This window comes from Chlorocebus sabaeus, chromosome 22, assembly GCF_047675955.1.
Source record: "Chlorocebus sabaeus isolate Y175 chromosome 22, mChlSab1.0.hap1, whole genome shotgun sequence".
In the NCBI taxonomy this organism is placed as follows: Eukaryota; Metazoa; Chordata; class Mammalia; order Primates; family Cercopithecidae; genus Chlorocebus; species Chlorocebus sabaeus.
Window position 1 is genome coordinate 57094368 of NC_132925.1, and position 26079 is coordinate 57120446.

Consider the following 26079-nt stretch of genomic DNA (forward strand, 5'->3'; position numbering starts at 1 on the left):
CAATAGGATATTTTGGTAGCTTTCTCAGGGAGTCAGTAATTGAAACTCCACATCCCAAGCTATTAACTACTGTGTGTTACTGCTTCATTGCCTTTGCAGCCAGAGAATATGAGAGCTGGGTATATACTTAGAAGTGGAACTGCTAACTCATATGGTCACTTTATGTTTACCGTTTTGAGAAAACGGTCTTCATGTATGCTTTGTCACTGAAAGAGATCTAATGCAACAAAAATAAAATATTGAGAAATCTAGGGACTAAAACAGAAATAAAAGATCTTAACTGGGGGCAGGGCGATTGAAAAACATTAGTTGGCATGACTAAGTTATTATTCTACTTTAAATGGAAGAAGGAAATGAGTTAACATTAAGGTGGGATCAGGAAGAGAGATGAGTGAGTAGTGTTACACTGTCTTCCTGATTTTGACCAGGTTTCTGGAAGTGGTGACTTTGTTGCGTCATGTCTCACTCCCCTGTTGGGAGTTCTACTCTGTTTCAGTGGATGGGGCTATGCCATCTGCAGGGACCCTGAAAAACAGCTGGAGTCAACAGTCCTCTCTCCTTGAGCTCATCTAACTCGCCTATGATGTTGGCATCACTTACCGTTCCTATTAATCTTCAATCTTGCCCTGACACTCAAGGGGGTTCTATATGTTTATCATTGAATCTAGGATTCTTTCCAAGCTTCCCAGAAATGTGCGTGACACATTTATCAAACAGACTAGCTCAATTATAGATCAAAAGTGTTTAAGTATAAAAGCTTCATAACATTTCTATTTACACAATTATGTGAACTCCCTTAGTCCGTTTTATGTTTCTATACAGGAATAACTGAGACTGAGTAATTTATAAAGAAGAAAGATTTGGCTCATGATTCTGATATATGGAAAAATCAAGATTGGGCATGTGGCAAGAGCCTCAGGCTGCTTCCACTCATGGCAGAAGGTGAAGAGAAGACAGTGTGTGTGGAGATCACACAGTGAGAGAGGAAACAAGAGAGAGGGAGAGGGGAGGGAGGTGTTAGGCTTTTTAACACCCAGCTCTTTTGGGAACTAACAGAGTAAAAACTCACCTCCGAGGTAGGGCATGAATCTATTCATGAGGGGTTTGCACTCATGACTCAAAGACCTCACCTTTAGGTCCCTCTCCCAACACCACCACACAGGGAATTAAATAGCAACATGAGGTTTAGAGGGGGCAAGCATTCAAACTACAGTACTCTCCATTTAAGAATAATGGGAATTTAATATGGATGTTACAGACTTCCCAGAAAAACAAAGTTATTAAGTACAGTAAAGAACTATGGTAGGCAAAATAATCCATTCCTCTCAACTCCCCACAAAGATGTCTATGTTCTAATTTTTGGAACCTGTAAATATGTTACATTATATGGCAAAAAGGACTTTGCAGTTGGAATATGGTTACCTACCTTAAAGTAGAGAGATTATCTTGAATTATCTGGGTGGACCCAGTACAATCAAATGGGCCTTTCAAAGTGGAAGAGGAAGACAGGAGAATCAATGAAAGAAATGCATTGACAGAAAAAGAGGCAGAAGAGACTGGATGCTCAGAGAAACTTGACCTGCCATTGCCAGCTTTGAGGATAGAGGAAAGGGGTCACAAGTCAAGGTGCCAGAAGCTGGGGTCCACCCACCACTGCCAGCAGAGAAACAGGGACCTCAGTCCTGAAACCAAAAGGGACTAAATTTTTCCAACAACCTGAATGAGCAGAAATAGATTCTTCCTAAGAAAAGGGAAACAAAGAAAGAAGCATAGCCCTGGTTCTGCCTTGATATTAGTCCTGTGAGACCTATGTTGGACTTCTAAAGAACTATGAGATAATAAACGTGTACCATTTTAAGCCACTAAATTGGTGGTAATTTTTTGTACAGCAGCAATAAAAAACTAATACAAGAAACACGACCACAAATCTCATATGCATTCTTGCATCAGGGAAGTTTTCACTATTCATTTTCAAAGTGTTCTTATGAGGTGCGTATTTTGCTTGATTTGACTTTCTTTTATTTTACTTTCTTTAAATACAAAAGGGAATTGTCGTTCAGGAATGTTAACTGATTTCCTCAAGCAACAAGCAGAAAAGGCAGGACTCAAACGGGGGCCTTCTGATGATGCCTCATTTTATGAGAGTTTCTCCCAGTTGGAGGGAAGCACTTTAAATCTACTTCCTGTATTTTCATTTGAACGTAACCAGCTTGTTCTAGAATTTTTTGGCTTCCCAAAGCAAAACAGTGAGGCAGACCATACATTCGTTGACTTTCCTTCCTTTCATAATTTTGGGTTAGTGATAACAAGTTGAGTCCCTGTTATAAGAGTCTAGCTCTCTAAACTCATTCATCTTGTTGTATTTCTTTTTTCATATATATTTTGCCTGAGCCCAAAACGCAGATAGTAATGGCGTTCGACAATTTCCACAGAGAATCTGGAGTCTATTAATAAACATAAAGTGATCTGCTTGAATGCCTAGAATGCAAACAAGAATTTATGGGGGTTTAGGCTCTCTAATGTACATGTTTGTGGAACCATATTGAAAATTATACATATTATTAATCTTCCAGACATTCATAGAAAGAACACAGTTATACACCATTGATTCCTAGGAGAGATGCTGACAAAAGAAGGAGTATCTGTTTCCAATATGTTTCTGAATACACACAAATACATGTTTCCAAACAAAAGCATTTTCTTTACTAAGGCAGTCCTCTCTTTCAGACTGCATTTGTCAACCCTTTTAAGAAAGTACTATTACATATTACGGAATGTTTTTGGATATTAACAGTATTGATACATTATTGATTTTTAGAAACCAATTTCCAGAGACTATCAATAAAAAGTTAAGCATACATTCAAACTAATTTCTGAATTAGTGAAAATAAGTTAGAATCTACTCTAAGTTTAGATTAGGTGAATGACATAAAATGCTAGTGGGAGTTAGGGGGATTATGTAAGAGAGTGGAGTGGTAGGAGGCCGGGGGTCTGTTGTAATGTAGAGAGCACACACCTTGTATCAAGTGGAAAGCTGTTCCTTTGATTTAGCCAGCTTTTGTTGCATGAGGAGGAAGGGCATATCATTGCCAGATCTGATCTTTTAAAGAGAAGTCAAAAGCATTCTTATTTCCTGACACTTAAAATATTGGCAAGTAGTTAATTTTTGAACCACATCTGCTGTCTGTAATCAATTTGGGGTCTCTCATCTCAAGTTAACTGACAAATGGGAAGCAGTACTTAATTTTGACTTATAAATCAAAATAACAGTACTATTTTTGATTTAAAAATATATTTTATAAAACATCACAGATTCAGAGATGCTGACAAATAAAAATAATTCTTGTTATTGTGGTGTCAGGTTAAATGCTCTCTTTTCAGAGAGAACTTCCTTGTCCTGGTTCACAGATATGATCAGTATCAGGCAGGGCGTGATTAAGAGACCAAATCCTAAATCCTTTCCTGTTTTGATGCTTCCTGTGATGTAGCATTAAAGTGTAGAGAAGCAAGTGGCAGGTGCAACCAGCTTCAATGGTTTGATGATTAGTTCACTTTAACTTTAGCAAAACAAATGGCCAATGACTCCTCAACTTGATTCCTCAAAAGCAGCAATTTCACCTCATGCTCTCAAATAGCCACTGATAAGTGTCTCAAAACAAACAAACAAACAAAAATTGGAGTAAAACAAAAACTAATTCTTCTATCTCTTTCTCTCCTTTTCTTCTGAACGGCCTTAAAATTTAAAACCAAAATCATTCATCTTTACACTTGGAACAAGCTTACAGAGCACTTAGGGAACCCTTGAGGAACCTATTTGGTAAACCAAGTTCTCAAATGAATCCCTCAATCATGTAGAATTGCTGACTCGGGTAGAAGTCTGGTTGAATCCTCTGATCCATTCATCCAATAGGCACTGGGATGCTAAGTCAACAATGACCTAGTCCTTGTCGTTAAGTAATTTGTATAATTCAACGGTTTGTCTGTTTATCTAGTTATCCATTTAATATTTAACAAACCGTTTCTATATGCTCAGCACTGTGCTTGGTGCTGGGGGATACAGAAAAATAACCCAGCTAAATGCTAGTAATTGATGTTTTGAGCAATTATGGATCATGTGTATTAGCCTGTTTTCACATTGCTATAAAGAAATACCTGACACTGGGTAATTTATAAGGGAAAGAGGCTTAATGGACTCATAGTTCCACAGAGGCCTCAGAAAATTTACAGTCATGAAAGGGTAGCAAGGACCTTCTTGGCATGGTGGCATGAGAGAGAAGTGAAAGCAGCAGAAATGCCAGACACGTATAAAGCCATCAGATCTCATGAAAACTGACTGCCATGAGAACAGCATGTGGGAAACCACCCCAATGACCCAGTCACCTCCCTCCCTCAACATGTGGATGTTACAGCTCCCTCCCTCATGAGATTTGAGTGGGGACACAGGCAAACCATATCATCATGTGACAAACTAAGGATGTGAAATGTTATTTTTGTTGCTGTTATGGCTAACATTTGTTGAATATTTACCACATGCCAGGCACTGTTTTTAGCATGTTACATATACTTTTTATTACATGTAATGCTGACCATAACTCAGTGAAATAGGTACTACCATAAACCTGCTTTACAGCTAGTAATGGTGGAACTGAGACTCAGATCCATTTAATCAGTTCAGCTTTAAAGCCTATTGTCCTAATTACTAACAATAAAACTATAAATTACAAGAAAAGAGCTGTTAATTATGATGGGCAAAAAGGTGGTTCCATAAAAGAAGACTTCAAATGGAAGCTGAGCAAGTGCTAGATTTTGACACCTTACATATTTTCTCTTTGTCAACATTGCCTTGATTACTGCTATTACATACCTCATGTAATACATTGTAAATTATGAGTACAGTAAGATTTTTACTGTTGCAATTACGAAACAATAGAGCAATTAGCAGTTTTATAGGCAGGTGCAGGTATAAGTCCATATTGATTTGGAAATATTTAATTGTATTAAATAGATTTTGGCAATCAACTGTTTGTCTTATGTCCTAAGTGTCTGTGACAGCCAAAATTCTAGCGAGTGTGAAAGATTCAATATGGAACGAACATTACAACTTTTGAAATTAATTTGAATCACTTCAGTTTAATAAGAACTGAAACATTTCTGCTTAATAAGGGGTGACAGAGAGTTTTTTTTTTTTTTTTTCTTTTCCATCCTGGGCACATTAAAACAAAAAACAATTCTATTTTATTTTTTCCATTTTTCATTACTATGGTGAATCAGATTGTAAACAAAGAGTATCTCACATAAATTGTTTTAATTTATTGATAACTAAACAATCCAGAGAACATTATGAATGGCTTCTGGTAAGGATTTCCTAGGGCACAAACAATATGACCTAGATCTAGTTTTTGTTTTCAAGTTTTGACTTCTCTTCCCTGAAGCTCCTACATGGTGGTCTTAAAATGGCTCCCCAGGAGCCATTTTGCCTCCAAGAAGAGCATGTTGGTGTCTCAGATTGGCCAGCAGACATCCAGTGATGTCTTGATTAGAGAGACATAGTATGGGTGCCCATCCCCATCACTATGGCCACAGTGATTGGCTTAGACTGAATTAGTTGACTCCCTTGGACTTGGGAAACACCCAGGGCAAACCACATGGCGGAAAAGAGAAACTTGGGGCCAGGTGCAGTGGCTCACACCTGTAATCACAGCACTTTGGGAGGCCAAGGAGGACTGATCACGAGGTCAGGAGATCAAGACCATCCTGGCTAACACAGTGAAATCCCATCTCTACTAAAAATACAAAAATGTAGCTGGGTGTAGCGGCACGCGCCTGTAGTCCCAGATAATCAGGAGGCTGAGGCAGGAGGGAGGTGGAGGTTGCAGTGAGCCAATATCGCACCACTGCACTCCAGCCCAGGTAACAGAGAGAAACTTGGGTGCTCTACTCAGAAGGAGGAAGAGTGGCTGTAGATAATGTCCATCATTTTAAGAAGTACATGTTCATTATATGTGATTTTATATATTTTTGTTAATATATAAACAAAATATATTAACAAAAAATAATAAATGCCTACACTGTGTGCTAGGTACTGTGTTTACAGGCATCCAAGCATGACTAAAACATGGATTCTACCTTCAAGGAGCTTTTAGTCTCTAGGTGTGAAGTGTAAGTTCAACAGAGAAAACAAAATCACCAGAAAAAGTTAAGAAACCCCATATACCTCAGAATATCAGAAAGTTGGTCTATCTTAACAAATGGCAGAAAATTGAGGTTTGTAGAACTTCAGTTATCCAGAAAAGAGGAAGTAGCTTTCATTCAGTATTCTATTTAAGAGAATATGCAGTTCACTGCAGGAAGCTACTATTAAAAATAGTTCTTTTCTAAAAATGTTTTAACATTTTGGTATATTAGACAATTTTAGTTATTTGGAAAATTAAGATTTTTAACATATCTGAACTTCCTAATTTCAGATAAATAAAAGACAACAAAGTAACCATCATGGTTTCTATCACACATAATATATTTTACTTACAACATAAATTTAGAATTTTTTTAAGCATCCACATTCCATTTCTTGCCTTTTTTCAGAAATATTTCCCTACCCTAATTTTTAAATATTACTGCATTATTTATTATAAAGCAATTTTTTTTCTACTTCATCTAAGGAACTACTACTTAACCTTCAAAAGATCCAGTTCAAATATAACTTTGTGGTGGGTGTCTCTAAACCAGTGCCTGTCTGTAGCCCTAAAATGCCATATATCTACTACAGAGTCCTTACCCTAGACTGTGAACTTGGAGTGCATGGATCTGTCCCTTATTTATTCTAACATCTTCATGAGCTATCATCTCTCCTGACACACTGCAGATAAGCAATCACGTTTGTTGCATTGTCCCTTCTTCTTTCCCCCACGAAGAGTATTTTATACAATCTCTAGAGAGTAGAATACAAACTTAAGAAATTAAATTAGGGTTGTTTCTACAGAGGTTACAATCAGAAGAGTGAATGGTTTTGTTGGTTATGATTCCCTGCCACAGAATTCTTGTTCAGCAGAAATATCCTGGTGGCTAACCATGCATTCATCTCTTGGGCCACATAGGAGACAGAGTATAGTGAGGGTACCTGAGACATTTTACAGCAGACAGCACACTGCTAAGCACTTAAATTCCAGAAATTGCATACAGAACAGCAGAGCAGTCTGATCTACAGAGCTGAGATTCTAAGAACCTAAAACTCTGATTTCTTGGCCCAGAAATTCATTTGCAATTACTGACCACAGAGAAAGCCGCCCTTGAAAATTTCATTTGCTTGGGATGATGAAACTGAGAATTGAAAAAGTACCCATGAATCTTTGTGAGGAGACATACACTTTTTACTTGAAATACTTTATTTTTTTCTGTTGACTAGAGGAAAGCAAACCTACAAAACTGTTTGCCCAAATTCCACTCTCACAGAATCTTTAATAGAATAATTACAGAAAAAGGAACATCAAGGGCAGGATGATGTTGGAGAGGAACCAACCATTGGATACGACAACTGGGCTGTGATTCTGGGTCCCCAGGTGAGAGGGGTAGGGTGCCCTCTGGGTACTCTACTTAACTTTTATTTTCTTATCCCCCTGAACACAATTTAAATTAAATTTCACATTAAAAGGTATCAACAGGGTGACATCCTACCAAGTCCAGTTATCTCAGTAGCCACATTAGTTGAAACCCAGCCTCTTATCCCCCTAAAAGTGACCCCCTTCATGGTTGTCATTCACTCCTTTAGGTCCCATGCAATACCAAGTATAAACTACTGCATCCACCTGAGGGTGCCTGTTTTTCCTAACACAACACTCTTAGCATGACAAAGTAGAATAAAGAATGCTCTCACTTAATTCCAAGCCAAGAACGAACCCCTGTTTTAGCTAGCATAAACCCAAACAAAAATCGAAAATATATGGTTAGTCCAAATCTCTGGGCCAATTAAACAGAATATTTTAAACTGAGTATTTGGAGCAGTTGGAATGGAATTGCGTCATTTTCTTTTCTTTTCTTTCTTCCTTTTTTTTTTGAGATGGAGTCTCACACTCTTGCCAGGGCTGGAGTGCAGTGGCATGATCTCGGCTCACTGCAACCTCTGCTTCCTGCGTTCAAGCGATTCTCCTGCCTCAGTCTCCCAAGTAGCTGGGATTACAGGCGCGCACCACCACGCTCAGTTAATTTTTTTTTGTATTTTTAGTAGAGACGGGATTTCATTATGCTGACCAGGCTGGTCTCAAACTCCTGACCTCATGGTCTACCCACCTCAGCCTCCCAAAGTGTTGGCATTACAGGCATGAGCCACTGCGCCCGGCTGGAATTGTGTCATTTTCTATGAGGTTTTCAAGGGCTTGGGGTCTCTGCTTTTTTCTTACTCTCTTCGTAATGGATTTAAAGACCATTTATAGGGTAACAGTTTACATTGTTTTATAATTATGACTCACAACTGTTGTCTGAGCTTCAGACCTATATCAATTTCATTTTGGCGGTAGTATATTTAAGAAGTCTCACATATATAAGAATCCCAATTGGGATGCTTGATTTTCTCCCTTCTACTCCCAGCAGCCTCCCTCATCTCATGTGTTACCATCATCCACACAGTGCCTCATGTTACATACGTATCCCGTTCATTTGGCTTCATCTTCACTATCACACATGTCCCTGAGCCAGTGGTCCTCAAAGGGACATCAACATTGCCCAATGACTTCTGATAAAAAGCAAATATTCAGGTTTCCCACACCTCTAGTTCTTCTGAATCAAGTTATCTGAGAGCAGGGCTGGGTAATATGTGCTGGTACAAGCCTTCCAGATGGCTCTGATGCACACTGAAGTTTGAGAACCACCTCACTTAGCCACCCTATTCTAGCTAGACACCTGCAATACACTCATAATTGGTCTTTCTGCTGCTACTTTTGCCCCCTCCATTATCTTCCCAGCAGCCAAAGTAATTTTATTCCCAAATTGGATGCAGCCACTCCCTCACTTCCTTGCTTAGTACTTCTTAGTGGCTTTTAAATGCACTCAGAATAAAATGTTTAAAATGTATCATGACACACAAGGGGTTGCATGAATATGGCTCTTACCTATTGCTCTAACATCTCCTCTTCCCCTTCCTCTCATTTCCCTTGCTGATTAAATCATCACCACATCAGCCATCTGGCCTGCTGGTCACTCTAGTTTTCACATTGCTGGCTTCTCTTGTAGTAAGTCCTTCCTTTTCACCTCCATTATCCTATCTACCACCTTTTCCATTATCATACTTCAGTATTTCCATGTACATATCTGCTTGCTGTGTACCATGTAACTCCATCCTAGATGCTGAATTGTGCAAGAACAGGGACCACATTTGTTTCATCTTCACTGTGTACCTACGCATATGACTCGTGCAGTGCTTCTAACTTGATAGCTATTTAAAACCAAAACCAAAGAAGCAACAAAAACTTGCTGAATAGCTAATCAAATGCAATTCCTATAAAGGATAAAATACAAACCAAACAAATGAAAATAAACCAGTGTTAATGTTTGTTCTTAAAATAGTGTGCTTAAGAACCCCCATGTAAGATCCCATCTGAAGTTGGTGAATGCTACTTGGGAACTCTTATGGATATTGGACAAATTATATGTGCCAGAAATTTAACAAGAGTGCAGGGTTTATGCTGGTAAAGATTAATGAACCTATTTAATCCACTGGGTCTTACAATAAGCCCTGAGCACTTCACCTATGCACCAAAGACCTTGATTCTCTACCTTTAGTTTTGGCAGAACCATCTTCATATCACATGGCAGCACCCAAAAAAACACACTTTGAGTGTGTCATCCAGGTTATGCTGCTTTAATTCTACTTTTGATTACTACCCCTTGAGTTTACCTTTTAGGTTTTTGTTTGTGTTGTTTTTATTTTCTCCTTTTACTTGCAAGTTTAGTGTGCCTTGGATTCAGAATAACCTTAGCTTCTCTTTTGATCTTGGCCGTTTGCATTTATGTAAGCCATGGATGGTACCTGTTGATTCCAATCATTCCTGGATGCCAGAGCATAATCCTTTGGACCCAATTTTAGTGCCAGTTCATGTGTATGGTGCATGTCACGATGGGGAGAACTGGACAGGTGCAAAAGCAGGTCTAGGCTAAGGCTATGTGTAAATGAGGTCATTGACCTGTAGTGGCTTCAGCCCTCCCTATGTGAACAACCCTTTCTTCTTAGAAACCACAACATAACCTTCCACTTCCCAAGAAATGGGTTTGCTTTCCACACCCAAGAAGCCTTGTTCTCAATAATTCAAAAAGTACTTCCTGAGTTATAGACTAATAAAGGCTAATGGCATAATTTATCGCTTTACAAAAGACATTAAAGGAATTTTCTAGGATAGAGACTGTGATGGTTAATCTTATGTTCTACTTTGCCATGGAGTGCCCTGATAGTTGGTCGAACATTCTAAGTGTGTCTGTGAGGTTTCTGGATTAGATGAAGATTTGAATCAGGAGGTGAGTAAAGCAAATTACCCTCCCCAATGTGGATGAGTCTTATCCAATTATTTCAAAGTCTGAATAGAACAAAAAGGCTAAGAGAGAATTTTTTGATTGTTTTAGAGCTGGGGCATTGGCTGATGGATTTGATATAATCTCGTGAAAGGAAGTGGCTGCTTACTTAAGGTCACGTTTTATAGAAAGTGGGAGAGGTTACAGAAATGGGAAGCACTGCAATTACTCAGATAATCCCATTATAAATCTCACATAAAGTGATACACTCAAATGTCTCAAAATACTATTTAAAAAATCAGTACCACCAAATAAAGAAGAAAAAGGAAGCAAGGAATTGGGGGAGGCAGAAGAAATAAAAAGTTTAACCAAGAGAAGGATCTTGTGAAATTGTTAAGTAGTAACCTGTTTGCTAAGTAACTCCATCTCAGATTAAATGAGATAATTCGCACAAGTGATGAATATAATACACAAAACTCAATGCACATTTCCCATCATCATCATCACCATCATTATTATTGGATATCAGTTCCTCTTGATGCCCACAACAAATTGCATGCCCACTTGTATATGCACACAAACATTAAACAAGAATCATTTGTATAACTGAGCAAATTAAAAGTCTGTTCATTCATCTCAACAAGGGAAGAAGGGAAGCAGGCAGAACTCACATTGAGCTGAAGTTCGTCTGTCCACTGCCCGATCAGACGGTAACCCGGGTTGCTGGTGTTTGTGGTCTGGTACTGAAAGATGTCATAACGGCCAGGTGCATCCCCGTTCTTGTTAAACATCACTGGAGTGCCAGCACTACCTAAGGAAGACAGAAAAAAATGAAAGATTCTAAAGTTAAACAAGATTCCTTATATCTCTTGTACTACGGGTGACAGGCTAGAGACTTGTTGAGGAGCAAGGTAGTTAGTAGATATCCCCTTTAACCGGTCCCCCAAAACGGCCCCTGGAATTCATAGGCAATTTATCACTATGGCCTATGAATTTTAATTATGGAAGGTGAAAGACAACTTCCCCTTTTGAATAGTTTCACTGTTTCTCAATATTTCTTAATATTTTATTCTAGTATTTTCCCCTTTCTGAGGAATAAAAACTACATGCATTATTTTTAAGAGACAGCCTTAAGTTTACTATGCTCCTGATGATGATGATTTTGACTATTATTTTAGTTTCCATCTAACACTAAATTGTGGTCAAACAATTTCAAAAATAACAAATTAATATTAAAAGAGAAATGCTATTTAGAAAACAAGAAGTAAATAAGAAAAATGTATTTAAATGTATTTTTCTACTCATTCTATTTTAAATATTTTTGCTGGTTATTTCTAATTTATATAATTAACAGGGTAAAACGTCTAGCAGTGTGTTTGGCAGGCCATGTTTATTTATTTAAAATAAATAATGGTTTCTTTCTCAATTTCTCATTTGGATCTTCTTAAAATGTCTATCTTAAGACACAATCAATTATTTTGGTAGAATTAGACTTTGGAGTTAATTTTAAAGAACCAATATATTTATTAAGCATATATACCTATATCTACATCTGTATCTATCCATCCATACTCAATATATAAGTGTATATGGTTGGATAAGTAAAGATTCCTTAATATTAACCACATAGAACAACTGGAAAACAGTATACAAATAACGCAAGACATGAGTTTTGGTTAGTTTCAGCAATAGTTACAAAAGAATCACAAAACATTCAGTAACTGAGTTCTGTTTCTTTCCTGATCCTCTGGAACTGGGAAAAATTACCACTGGCCACATGATAACATAATATATGACTGCTATCTGTCTATAAGCTAATACTGGACCAATATTCCCAGCAGAAATCAATGCTCTATTTCCTGCCATTTACAAACTGAAATGGTTCTTTGGCCACATACAGTTTCAGCCATTGACCCAAATTTGGCGGCACCAAAGCAATGCTGCTCCAAGAATATCAGTGTCCTCTCCCAATGTGAGACCCAGCTTGCTGTTTGGGGGAAAAAAAAGAAAAAAGAAAAAAAAAATTTATAGTGACAGAGAAATTAAAATTAGATACCAGTTAGAAGAGGGCAACTTTGGTGCAATGAAAAATACATTTGTCTGGGGAGCTGAAAGCATTGTTATGTCTGGTTTTGAGGCATAAGCAAATTAAACAATTATAAAAACTATTAAAAATCATTACCATCTATTGAACACATATTTTAGTGTCATTCTTGTGTTGAGTTAGTTGTTTGTGTGGGGATATTCTCAACATCATGGCTGCTTCCTCAAGGTTTGGTTTTTTTTTTTTTTTTTTTTTTTTTTTTTAACTATTTTAAGCATATTTTTCCCTATCTGGTTAAGATGCTGCCATAACTCTCATTTGAATATGAATATTCGAATTGCCTCGGTATCAATCTCATCCTGTCTCTCTCTTGTCATCCTTGCTCTACATATTTGAAGATAGTCTTCACCCATTTCCTGTTTTTGTGTTCTAGACAAACAAGGCTCTACAACCTGAACAACTTGAGTGGCTTACTCTGCTCCTGGAACTACCAAGAACGAGCTTACAGAGTTCCCTTGCTTATACTCACACACTCTTCAAGTTAACAAATCCAACTCTGTCACAGGAAACATACCTAGGTAATTCCCTGATATGGTTTGGCTGTGTCCCCACTCAAATCTCATCTTGACAAGTAGCTCCCATAATTCTCATGTGTTGTGGGAGGGACTCAGTGGGACATAATTGAATCATGCAGGCAGTTTCGCCCATACTGTTCTTGTGGTGGTGAATGAGTCTCATCAGATCTGATGACTTTAAGAGGGGTTCCCCTTTTGCTTGGCTCTCATTCTCTCTTGCCTGCCACCATGTAAAGACATGCCTTTCGTCTTCCACCATAATTGTGAGGCTTCCCCAGCTTCATGAGACTGTGAGTACATTAAACTTCTTTTTCTTTATAAATTACACAGTATTGGGCATGTCTTGGATTAATACAAGCCCTGAACCCCAATAAAGACTTTGGCACACTAGTTCCTTCCTCCCTCTCTGCTCCCCACCTGCTGGCTAAGTGCTCATACCTAACTGGTATCTAATTTAAATTTCTCCATCACTATAAACATTTTTTATTTTCCAAACAGCAAGCTGGAGCTCTGGGAGTGGACACTGATCTCCTATGAGCAACACTGCTTTGGTCCAGCCAATTTGAGTCAACAGCTGAATCTGTGTGTGGCCAAATCACCATTTCAATTTTTTTTCTGTCTTTTACCTAGACACTACCCCCATAGACCACAAAGACACCCACTTTATCATAATAGAGATCTCTTAAACCTGCTGTGTGTAAGAACCTACACAAGTCTTTCCAATATAGGGAGAAAATAATGACAACAAAAACATCAATAACAACAAAAGATTTTTAATATTGGATTTCTGATTTCAACAAGCCTTGCGAGTATCTAAGAAAAAGAAATAAAATCTGGATTTTACATGTTATTAGCAAAGAAATGAGCATCCTGTCAGTTTGCACGAAGACATTATTATTCAGATACTCACCTTTTTCTTTCACATTGGATAGTAGGATTCATGTTGTGCTTTGCTGTAATTCTACAGCTTCTATTCATTAAACAGTACTATTTGAGTTTTTCATAGTCTTTGAGAAGAGAGAGGAAGAATATTGCAGGCGTGGGGCTCCAGAGGAACTCAAGTGCACCAGCTACATATTCATCAGAATGGGCCCCATCACCTAATCTTTCTCCCTTCTTGCAATCTTTGTTAGAAGAAATGGTCTTGTCATGCCCTTTCCATTCTCATTAAAGTTCCGGTTTAAAAAAATTAAGGCAGAAGAGCTGAATACTTTATCTAAGTGATGACTTGTAATAGCACATTGTGTGGCTTTGACCTTTTTGATGGATTCTCTAATGCAGCTGTCTTATTATTTCCAGTTTTTTAATCCCCACATCTCCTTTTTAACAGCATCCATGAACTTCTCAAAAGAGAATAAGAAGCATTGTGTTCAATGAACTCTATATTTTAAAAAGGTCCAGAGGAGATAAAGAATTCACCAATGGGGAAATGATTCCCCACAGAGATGCCCACAAGGCATTAGAGCCAAGATGCAGGCACACCAGGGCAAAAGAAATAGAGTCACCTGACAAGATGGGTAACAGACAGTAAAGGACAGATAACAGATTGTACTGAAGTCTGAAATCTCCCCTACTGGATGAGAGTCTCTGAATTTCTTTCTTCTTGGACAGAGAAGGAATAGAGACTCAGATAGCCCAGATAATAAAACAGTCTTCTGCATCAACGTATTTACCTGACACATTTTCTGTTCTCATTTTACCAAACCATGCACAGATTCCAGGAACGTGACATTTGTTCGGGGTTCCTGTTATCTCTTTCTGCCCAAGAAACCACTCTGAATATTAGTACTCAAAACAGTGACAACACTTATTTCATAATTTGGTCAGAGCTCTGTGGGGACAGCAGCTCTCTGGTCCACTCATGTCAGCTGGGGCAACTTGAGGCTCTCATGTCTGACAGTTGATATTAGCTAACAGGTGGGACCCTCAGCTGGGGTTGTAGCCAGAACATGTGGCTACACGTGGCCTGTCAGTGGGTCATCTAGGCTTCCTCCCAGCATGGTACCCATGCTCATAGTCCAAATGTTCCGACAAAACTATTTTGCCTTAGAAGTCACAGTGCTACTTCCAAATTAATCACAGGCTCACTCAAAGGGAGGAAAAATAGATCTCACCTCTTGATGAAGGAAAGTTAACATCATATTGCAAAAAGAGCATGTGAGATCTGCCATCTCTACAAAATATAACCTACTCCAATTTGTTTTCTAGAAACTAGTAAATTGAAGTACAGACATGCTTCAGATGAAATCCTTCATTCTATAGCTATTTTTGAGATTTTATAATCAAGACACCAAATTTGTTAAGTTTATATTTATAAGTATTGCCATATGGTTGGATGGGCCAACATAAAAGTAACTAAAATGAATTTAGGCTTGGGACTTTGCATGGATTTGGGTTGCAGGAAAAATATCTAGGCATGATAACTTACCCATTTCTTTCCTCAATGCATAAGAGGAGGCTAAATACTTGATGAAACTGTATCAAACACCTTTAGGGTACGATATTATCATTTTTTAAATTGCTACTTTGGCAAATACGAAGACCAGAACTGTTAAATTATATTCTGCCATTAACAAAACTCCTATCTATACAGCAAACTTTGTACTCAAGTAACTGTGAAACATAATCTCAAGCTTACTGAGACAAAGAAAAATCAAAATCCTCCTAAAATATGCAAAATAAAGTTTAGATTTTTCACAATGGATTGGAAAAAGACTTGAGTTCTAGATCTGTCTCTGTCCTTTGCTAGCTATGGAGTCTTGGACAAATATTTTTTCTCTAAGATTTGATTTTTTAACCAAAAGTCAGAAAATTGAATGAGTAAAACATGTCAAGTTCTTTTCCCCTCTACCTTTGCTCACTTAAAGTGACATAGGACCCACTGATTAAATTTAGCACAGTTTCTTTGCTTTACAAAACTTTTGAGCCTTGTCATCCATGAGTACTGCAGTGTCTTAGGAGCCAGAAGTCTCTTAGCTATCATATGGAAGATAAAGATATCCTCAGAGAAAGAAGATTTTGTTGACCATAGAGTATGATTACAATGATGACCAAAAAACAAAAAAAACCCAAAAAACCAAAAAAACAAAAAGAGAAAAAATTAGCCCTTCCTGAAATTCCCATGTGACCTCAGATCTAAGAGGAGGCAGCAGGAATGATGCAGGGAGCCCTTGCTCTCAGCAACTTGAATAACATTCAAGGAAGCAGATTGTGGACTTAGTCGTCCTGTGTCTCAAGTATAACATCATCGCTACCTAGCTGTATGGATTTGAACATCGTAATTCTTAAGTTCCCCATGAATCAGTTTTCTTATCTGTAAAAAAAAAAAAAAAGAAAAGAAAAGAAAAGAAAAGAAAAAAATAGCATCCTAAACCATTATGATGTTTTAAAGATAAAATAAGCCAATGCATAAAACGTTTAGCAGTTTCGGGCACACAATAACCACTTAATAAACATAAGCCCTATGAATAGCTCAGCTATTCTGGCTTGTCAACAGACAATCCCCTCTTGACAAAATGGGTCTATAATCATTCTCTAAAAGAAGAATCAGGGAAGAACCATCAAGAAAACTTACCAAACAAATTTTATTTTTGTCGCTAGTGTAAGAATGGTCACACATATCCATGAACCAGAATAAAAAGTCCAGAAATTGACCTCAGCATATGAAATATGATGCTTGAAAAAAATAAAATTTATATTTGTTTGACTCTGGGAAAATTGGTTATACAAATATTAGGAGATTCTGTAACATCAAGAAAAAAATACAGAAAGAACATAACTTGTAGTTGACCTTCTTTCTCTCCATCTAAAGTAGGAAACTATTGATCCCCATATTGAATGTGGCTCCTCTTCATTCAGATACTAGGTAACTCCTGAAAGACTGACACCATGCTGTGGTTTTAAATGAGTTGTTATTAAGAGAAAAAAGTAAAGAGTTTTTAAAAACTATACTATATCCAAACCAGGAAATTAACACTGATAGAATACTATTGAAACTAATCTGGAAATGTTATTAAAATTCCTCCACCTTCCCATTAGTGTTTTCTCTAGCATAGGATTAATTAACATTTCCACATTACATTTGATAGTAATACTTCCTTGGTCTCTTTGAGTCAGAAACAGTTCCTTTATCTATTATTCTCCTGGACACTTTAGAAAAGTACTTACCAGTGATTTTATAAAACATCTTTTAATTTGGATTTGTTTGATGTTTCCTTAAAATTAGGTTTAAGGTATACTTTTCGGCAGTAAAACCTCAGAAGTGATGCTGTAATCGTGCCACTGTATCGTATCAAAAGGCACACGATGTTCATAAGTCTCATTAGTGATGATGTCCACCTTGATCACCTGTTTTACGTGCTATCTCCCAGTTTTCTCCACTACAGAGCTACTATTTTCTTTTTGGTTATTCATATATATCTTGATGGAAGGTACTTTGACGCTATGCAAATATCTTGTTTCTCATCATACTGTAACCCCATACTTTTAGCATCCCATGATTCTTGCCTAAAAAAATTACTACTTAGGTCTTTACTAAAAGGCAACTCTGTATTTCCATCTAAACTTTATTCCATCATACTGCCTATTCTCTTGCTTTTGTTTAATCAGTTCAAGTGTTTATTGATATCAGTATGGACTCATGGTTATTTATGTTATTTTATGAGTTATAATCCACTGGGATCCCAGAGTTGGCCAATGGGATCTCTTCCAATTTGGTTTCTGTGCCCTTTCAACATGACCCCTTCAGTTTTTGAGAACTTTCTTGTATTCTGGCACAGCATGCTTCAAGCTTATTTTGGGCTTTCCCTGCCCCAGGACCTTAAAGAATGGCCCCAACCACTCTTTAAGGGTTCTTCTACCTTTTTAATTTAACAATGGTATTTATAATTAATATCTGTGTGCTAGATGTGTTCATTTTTACCTGTGTATCATTGCTCTCAGGCCCTCTCAGGGAACAGAGCCAGGCAGAATTGGTATATATAATACACATATAAAATTTACTTCTATATTTACCCATTGCATGTTTATTAAAAACCATACATATTATAATTCAACACAACAGGGTTCATTCTAGATTTCCCTCATTCCTTATTAGTGGTTTCTATCTTAGATAATGAGAAAACTGGCTCTCATTATTCACAATATATATAATTATTTTCTCAGTCTTATTATATACATAGATTAGCTTCAGAATTGTGGAAAAAACACAGATTTACTAGATATTGTCCAATGTACGTGTACAGCTACTTTTGTCTTCAGCCTTATATAGTCAAATACTATTTTCCAAAATTACTTGCATTCATGATTTCTTCCTCACCCTCCTTCACTTTAGTTATGTAATTTGTAAGATAATTTGTTACTGTCCGTGTCGAATGTTGCATTGCTCATACATTCCAGTATACTTATTTAATTCTTGGCATGTGAAACATTAAGATGTTGTAAGAGTCGAGACTATTCAAATAGATATTCTCAGAGTGTGCTTCCTCCTATTCCTTTTATCCTATTGGCGCATTTTTTCACCTATCTCTACCCACATATTTTAGGTAACCTATCAATTTATAAAAGAGTTTTGTACTTGGAGAAATAAGTTTAAAACTTGAAATATGGTTGATGTGGCAAATTACAAACATTACTTCTATTAACTTGAGTATTGTGATGTTAGTTTATAAGAGTGTGTGTGTGTGTGTGTGTGTGTGTGTAGCTTTTCATTTATGGTTCTTGGCCCGTAATTACCATAACCTTTGTTATAATGTTGGAGCACTTTAGGTCTCAGAAAACAATTTCTCTTTCCAAACTTCTCCTGCCCTCCTTCTACCAGCCTAAGGTAGGATTCTAACCTTCCTCCACCTTTCTGTTAACAGGCCATCAGACCCTCATTTTAGAATGGTCCTGTCCCATACCCTGGAGGAAGAAATGCTGCACAGATAGACCAAGAAGGATGTGGACAGACAGGTCTCGCTGGGTATCACTGCTTAGCCTATTAGTATTAGAGTATATCCTTTGTGTCCATTCACATTTCTTCACGGTTGTCGATCATGCCTATTCAATGAAATCTTCATAAAAGACCCAAGAGGACAAGGTTCAGAGAGCTGAACACATGGAGGCTGACAGGAAGGTAAGCAATAACTCATCTGTGTGCAGGGGAGGCCAGCACACCCCAACTCCATGGGGACAGAAGCTCCCACTCTCAGGACCCCTTCAGACCTTGCCCTATGGATCTCTTCATCTGGAGGTTTATTTGTATCCTTTAAAATACCCTTTGTCATAGACTTAAGTAAGTGTTTTACTGAGTTCTGTGAGTTGCTCTAGGAAATTAATCAAACCTGAGGAGAGGATTGTGAAAACTAACGTTTATAGCAGCCCATTTGGAAGTACAGACAAAGCAACCTAGGGTTTGCCACTGTCATTGGAAGTAGCAAGGGGAGGAGTCTTAGGAACCAAGCCTCCAACTTGTGGGGCTTGACAGCATGCCAGATACATCATGTAGGAATTGAAGTAGAGGACACTCAGCTTATGTCCACTGCAGAATTTATTGCTAGCTTGGTGTGTGGGGAAACCTCTCCCCTGACATTTGGTCATGGAAGTCTTCTGTGTGAATTCTTGTTGTGGTATGTGAGCAGAGGAAAAATGGCTTCAGTTTTTCCATATTCAGAGGTACCTACAGCAACTGCTCCTTTCCCTTCCTCTTCCATCCCATACCCACCTAAATTCACCAAAGAAGAATTTGGCTGTGTGCAAAAAAAAAAAATCTCTATTTCAAGAAAATGAGACCAAACCATAACCCCCAAATATATTGTAATTCATTCTTCCATTCATTTGCTCATTCATGCATTGATTCAGTCATTTAAAGTTTTATAATCAAGCAAGTTTTGACACATATTTTAAAGCAAATCATAATAAAAATTTAAAACTTATGAAACAGAATGCCAACACTTAGGATTCCAAAAAGGATGGATTTTTGGAGACTCACCATTGAAGTTAACATTGCGGATATACTTCAGCAACTTCTTGCCTCCAGCTTGCTCCATCTCTGGACAGACACCCCGGTAGTCAGCGCAGAGATCCTTGTTCATGTGGTGAAGGGCATGAGCCATAGCATAGACCGCGTCAATCACGAACTGGACTTTACCCTCCTGCTCATAGTTGGAATCTTTTCCAATTCTCTCCTGTCCTGCACATTAAAACAAGAAACACACACACACACAAATTGGCATTGAGTAGAATGTCTAAATTTAAAAGTAAATTTTCAATTATGCTTAAAGAAAACACTGCTTCGACAACTACAGTAATTCAAGCCACATTTGCCTACCATGTGATAGCCAGCTGGTATCCATATCCAGCTACCACGTTAGGTTTCTCTAATAGTTTGTAGTATTTTACTTTGTGACACCTTACCTGCTATTCAAAATACAGTGGTCCCTTAGAATAAAAGGATCTTTGAGATTAGAAGCTGGGTTGCCACACCCAAGTCTAAAAAGCTTGCTTATTCTAGAAAGACCAAATGGATAATGACAGAAAACAAACTAAATTCCACACCTGAACTCATTACCTTCTACATACCTATTGTACCGTCTCAATTGTCGCTTGTCTCAATTGTTAGTATTACTGGAGATTCAGATGCTCAGGCTAGAAACACTGATGTCAGTTTTCTTTCTCTTCTCTTTCACAGTCCCTGCTCTCACATATGTAAGTCTAATAAATTCTAGCAGTTCTACCTGTGAAATACTGAAGAGTTTCAAACACCCCACCAATGGCCTATTTATGCCTCCTACCATTTTCCATCAGGTGCAAAGCTCAATGTCTCCTTTCATCCATTCATTCCTCCATATTCACTTTACAAACGATCGAGTTAGTCCCACCATTCCCACACTAATAATCCTTCAATGGCTCTCTACTGCCTACAGATTAAATCCAGATCCCTTTTACTGGTAACAGCGGATATTTATCATTTTGCTCCCATCTGCCTAACAACTGATATTGACTAAGTCCCCACACTGTGTTGAAAGCTATGGATGTGGGATTTTTATGTCATCATCACTTTGTGAGGTAATTTTTTTTATCCTTATGATACTGATGGGAAAGCTGAGCCTTATAAAGATTAAATCACCTTCCAAAGGTCATTTACAGGTAGAGCAATGATGATGGCCCAGGCTTGTCAGACCCCAAAGCCCACATTCTTCTCATTACCTGGGCCCTGCTTACCCTCTCACATTTATTTTCCTTTACTCTTCCACATAGGTGTGACTATTGTTGCTGTTAAACTATCTTTGCTCATGCTGTTTACTTTGCCAGGGAGATCCTTCCTCTTTGCTTCCATCATCATACTTAATTCCCAACTGTTTGTCACACTGAGGCACTCAATTACAATTCAACATTCCCGTAAAACATTTCAAAACTTGCTTATAGCATTGTCAATAGAATCATATTTTAATGCTCTACCAGGTGTCCAAGACATTTTTCTTGTTTTTACCCTCGGATCCCCACCACTGAACATAGCATTTAGCATCTAGTAGATATTAAATAACACTTGTTGCATTAAATCATGCATTCATTAAGTACATGACACTAGCAGCTCTCTCTAGACCTCTGTCCCTCTATGAAGAATAATTATCCACAAATTGCATGTCACTTTCACATCAATATTTTCCAAATTGTTTTCTATGGCACATTTGTGTAGTGAGGAAACAATAAGAGCTCTACAACCTCAACCCCTTTTCCTGCAAAACTCACGAAGGTTTCCCAACAGCCACTGTGCTAAAAAGTTTTAGGTTTCTTCACTGAGAGACTTTTCCAGAACATTTAACATTGTACATAAAATGTAGTCTCCAAGAGGGAAATTTAGAATTTCCCAAATTTACTTGAATTTGTATTTTTCCATTTCAGAGCACCATTAATATCTCATATGCCAGAGAGCTGTGTTTTATATGTATCTCATTTAAATACCAAATCAACTTTATGTTCACTGCCTGTCACGGGATCTAGGGTTTTTCAGTGTATATAGTATACGATTTTTTTTGAAAAAGATAAAATTTATCATGAATTTATGCAGCTACTTCCCATTCATATTCAGGACTACAGAGTTTTTGCTTAACCTTGACACTCTTAAATCTCTACTTCCTTTCTCTCATAAGGAAAATCTTGGTTCTCAATGATATCGCTATGATTATTCATTTGCTTTATCCCATAATATACAGATAACATTCTTAGAATAACAATCATGTCTAACTAATAGTCTGAAAAGTATAGAACAGCCTTCTGCATATACCTGTATGTGTTTTTCAGTTTTTGCCTGAGTATTTTGGGGAAGAATTTTGAGAAGTAGAGGAGCTTTGTCAAAGGGTAAATTCATGTGTATTTTTTATATATATATATTGACAAATTGCACTCTAAAAGGATTGCATCATTTTGCCGTCCCACCAGCAATGGATGAAAATGTTTGTTTCTCTGCAACCTCAGCAACAGAGTATGCTGTCGAACTTTAATTTGCGTCAATCAGGTACGTGAGAAATGCTACCCTATTGTGTTTTTATTTGCATTTTTCTTGTTATAAAGGAAATTGAACTTCTTTCATAAGGAAAGATGCAACTTGTTTCTTGTTTTTGTAAACTGTTCATAAACAAGCCAATTCTGATAAAAAATTACTGGCCATTTTCTTCTGTATTTAAAATTAATTAGATATATTAACTCTTTGAGATTAAGTTGCAAATATTTTTCCCCGTTTGTCATTATTCTTTTACCTCTTTTAGGTATCTTTTTTCAAATAAAAATTTATTCTTTTTTTCTAATAAAATGTATTGATTTAGTTTTCTCTTAATATATCTGGATTTTGAATCATGGTTAGAAAAAAATGAGCCCACTTCCAGAGTACAGAAGTTTTCATCCATGTTTTCTCTTAGTACTCATACAATTTTTTAAGTTAAATATTTGACTCACTTGGAATGTATTTTGTTATGCAATGTGAGAAACTAATCAAAATTTTACCTTTTACCATATAGCTATGCAGTTATTGCAATATATGACAGTTCACCTTCTCTTGCTGATTTGAGGTTCTGCCTTTACTATATGTTAAATTTCCATGTGACTGGGTCCCTTTACGGATTTTTAAAATCTGTTTCATGGTTTACTTTCTCTATCCATGCACCAAACCAGAGTTTCACTTATAAAGGCTTTATAACATATTTTAATAACTGATACAGCAAGCCCCTCTGTGCCAGATTTGTTGATTTTTAAAGATTTTTCTGAATAATTTATTTCCTCCAATAAAATTTATTAACCATTATCTTCAGAAGGAAAATCTAGCAACGTGGTGGTCCATTTATCGGGTTTTCGTTGTATTTAAAAATAAACTTGCCTGGAACAGAAGCCTTGCTGAGGTTGAATCTTCCTATCTGTACCTTCATTTGCTCAAGTCTACTTTTGCTTCTCTCAATAGTGTTTAAAGTTTTCTCAAACAGGTTTTGAATGTTTCTTGCAAAGTTAGCCACGATGTTTTATTCATTTTTGCTATTATAAGTGTGGTGTTATTTTTCATGAATCGTTTTATTGGTATTTCATCGTATATATAAAAGCTACTCTTTGCTACGTTGTGGCTGCTTTACTGTTTTCCAACTTTCTGTTATGAAAAATTTCAAACATAGAGCAAGGTTAAAAGAACTTTAGAGTGAACCCACTAACTAAATTCTAATATTACCATTTTACTATATTTATTTTATAAGGCTATTCATTTTTAGTATTTTATAACCTGGGCTATTTTATAAATTTCTCTTATTTTTTATAGAACTTTGAAAAGGCAATCTTGGAGGCATTTTGACCATTATAAAATATACACTATGAAATAGGTTCAGACTAATAATTGAGGGGAGCCATTTCCAAACTATACTAATAAAGACAATCATCCTTGAAAGAATGCCATGAAAAACAATTGCATTATTTTACATAATAAAATATTTTATTATCTGTGAAACACTGCAGGCTTTATCCCTTTCTCAGAGAGTCTCCAGGTATGTTAACATATTAAAGACTCTGAGAAGACTTACGCATTAAATTTGTCTTTGGAGCTAATAGGACTTGAAAATGTAGCCTTATATCAACAAAATCAGAAGTGACAAGTTTATGTTTCATAAAAAGGATTTAAGCTTTATTTTCCTTAGTATGGCAGTCACAATTATTTGCCAATCTCTGAGTCTCTGACTACTCATATACCATCCCTACTCCTTGTCTCCCAACTGAAATCTGATTCTGTTCAGATATCAGAGGCCACCAATGGGAGTGAGGATTTCTGGACTTTTCACTTAGTGAATCCTGATTTGTCTAAGCCAATCCAAACTCCTCTGCAAGCACTGGTGTAGGAACATGGGATAGGATACAATTCTAGCCAATGAGATATAAAGAAAGAGTTTGCTGGAGAACTTCTGAGAAAGTTAGTTTATTCTTACAAAGAGATTAGTCAATTGTATCAAAAATCCCCCACACCGCACCCTGTCCACACACCCTGCAACTACTCTAGTTATTTTGTAGTCCTGAAGAGATGATAGCAAACTGATGACAACAGGGTAAATACTTGATAGGGAAGTGAAAATGCAACTGAACCGTGAGTTAGCCAAGCTTGAAATCACCCTCCACTAGGTCTTCCAAGAAATACATGAAATGGTTCAGCCACTTATTAAAGCTTGATCATCAGTATTTTCCAGGTTTATTTAACTACTACACTTCTTATTCATATACCCATTTACAAAATTCTAAGGGACTAGCATTAAACACACCCACACACACACTGAAATACAGTGTTAAGAAATATCTTCAACAACATAGCTTGAAGTGGACCAAAGAAAAAGCAGCTTTTTTTCAATTAATTCTCAGTTAACAGGACATTGTTTTGATCTCTGTGATTTAATAAGACATTATTATATTCTTTATTTGGAGGAAGTTCGTCCTTTTCATTACGTTTTCTAGGAAAGAGTCTGCGGTTTAGATAAAATGAGAACTCTGAAGCATTACGTTTTTCCTCTCTAGTATGCAAAGCTTACCTTTTCAAGACTCCTGATTTTCTTCTCTATTATTACTTTTGCCCAAAGAGTCCAGTATTTATCTTTAAAAGGCACACTCTTTTAACCTTCTGTTGAATTAATTGTCAGTTGCATTTCATAAGAATAACCCATAAATTCTTTCACTCTCAGAATTTCTAATGGTCATGCTATGGGGAAGATCTTTTCTTTGAAATACCTGTTTAATTTGCCCATTTCAGCTTACTGCTTCCTCAGAACATATGCCTTAGATAAAATGGATCAGCAAATTATTAGGATAAAAAAGATACAGAAAATGAAAGATATAATGGATTTGAAATTGTTAATTAAAAAAAAAAAAAAATCCTGGCCTGGCACGGTAGCCAGTAATCCCAGCACTTTGGGAGGCCAAAGTGGGCGGATCACCTGAGGTCAGGAGTTCGAGACCAGCCTGGCCAACATGGTAAAACCCCATGTGTACCAAAAATACAAAAATTAGTCGGGCTGGTGGCACGTGCTTGAAATTCCAGCTACTCAAGAGGCTGAAACAGGAGAATTACCTTGAACCCAGGAGGCAGAGGCTGCAGTGAGCTGAGATTGTGCCACTGCACTTCAGCCTGGGCTACAGAATGAGACTCCGTCTCAAAAAAAAAAAAAAAAAAAAAAATTGTGTTTCAAAAGGAAAACCAAAAGAAAGAGAGATGGAGTTATGGTTAGGTGAGAAAACAAATCAAAGATGTTTACTAATGTACACTGAGACACACAGATGCTAGAAAGATTCAGCAGATTTGAACAACTGGCATAAGGCTTCTCATGTGTTTTTAAGGCAATGAATAATTGAAATTTTTATTTCAAATATGAACTGAAGTGATTTCTTTGGAAAGTCTGATCTGAAGCTGTGTACGCTTGTGCTGGCAGTGCTTTTAGACTTTGCATTACATAATTTTATTGAATGTAAAGCCTC

At 37.1% G+C, this 26079-nt stretch overlaps 1 protein-coding gene across 3 annotated transcripts in view; it reads right to left on the reverse strand.

Moving 5' to 3' along the window:
- The window catches only part of GRM7 (glutamate metabotropic receptor 7), an 899796-nt gene that overhangs the window by 281727 nt on the left and 591990 nt on the right, over positions 1 to 26079 (reverse strand). For all 3 annotated transcript variants that reach the window (XM_007985083.3, XM_073009908.1, XM_073009909.1), the window contains exons 6-7: positions 20084 to 20284; positions 11166 to 11305 (exon numbers count right to left, since the gene is read on the reverse strand). In XM_007985083.3, coding sequence (XP_007983274.1) covers positions 11166 to 11305; positions 20084 to 20284 — 341 coding nt within the window. The remainder of the gene's footprint in view (positions 1 to 11165; positions 11306 to 20083; positions 20285 to 26079) is intronic.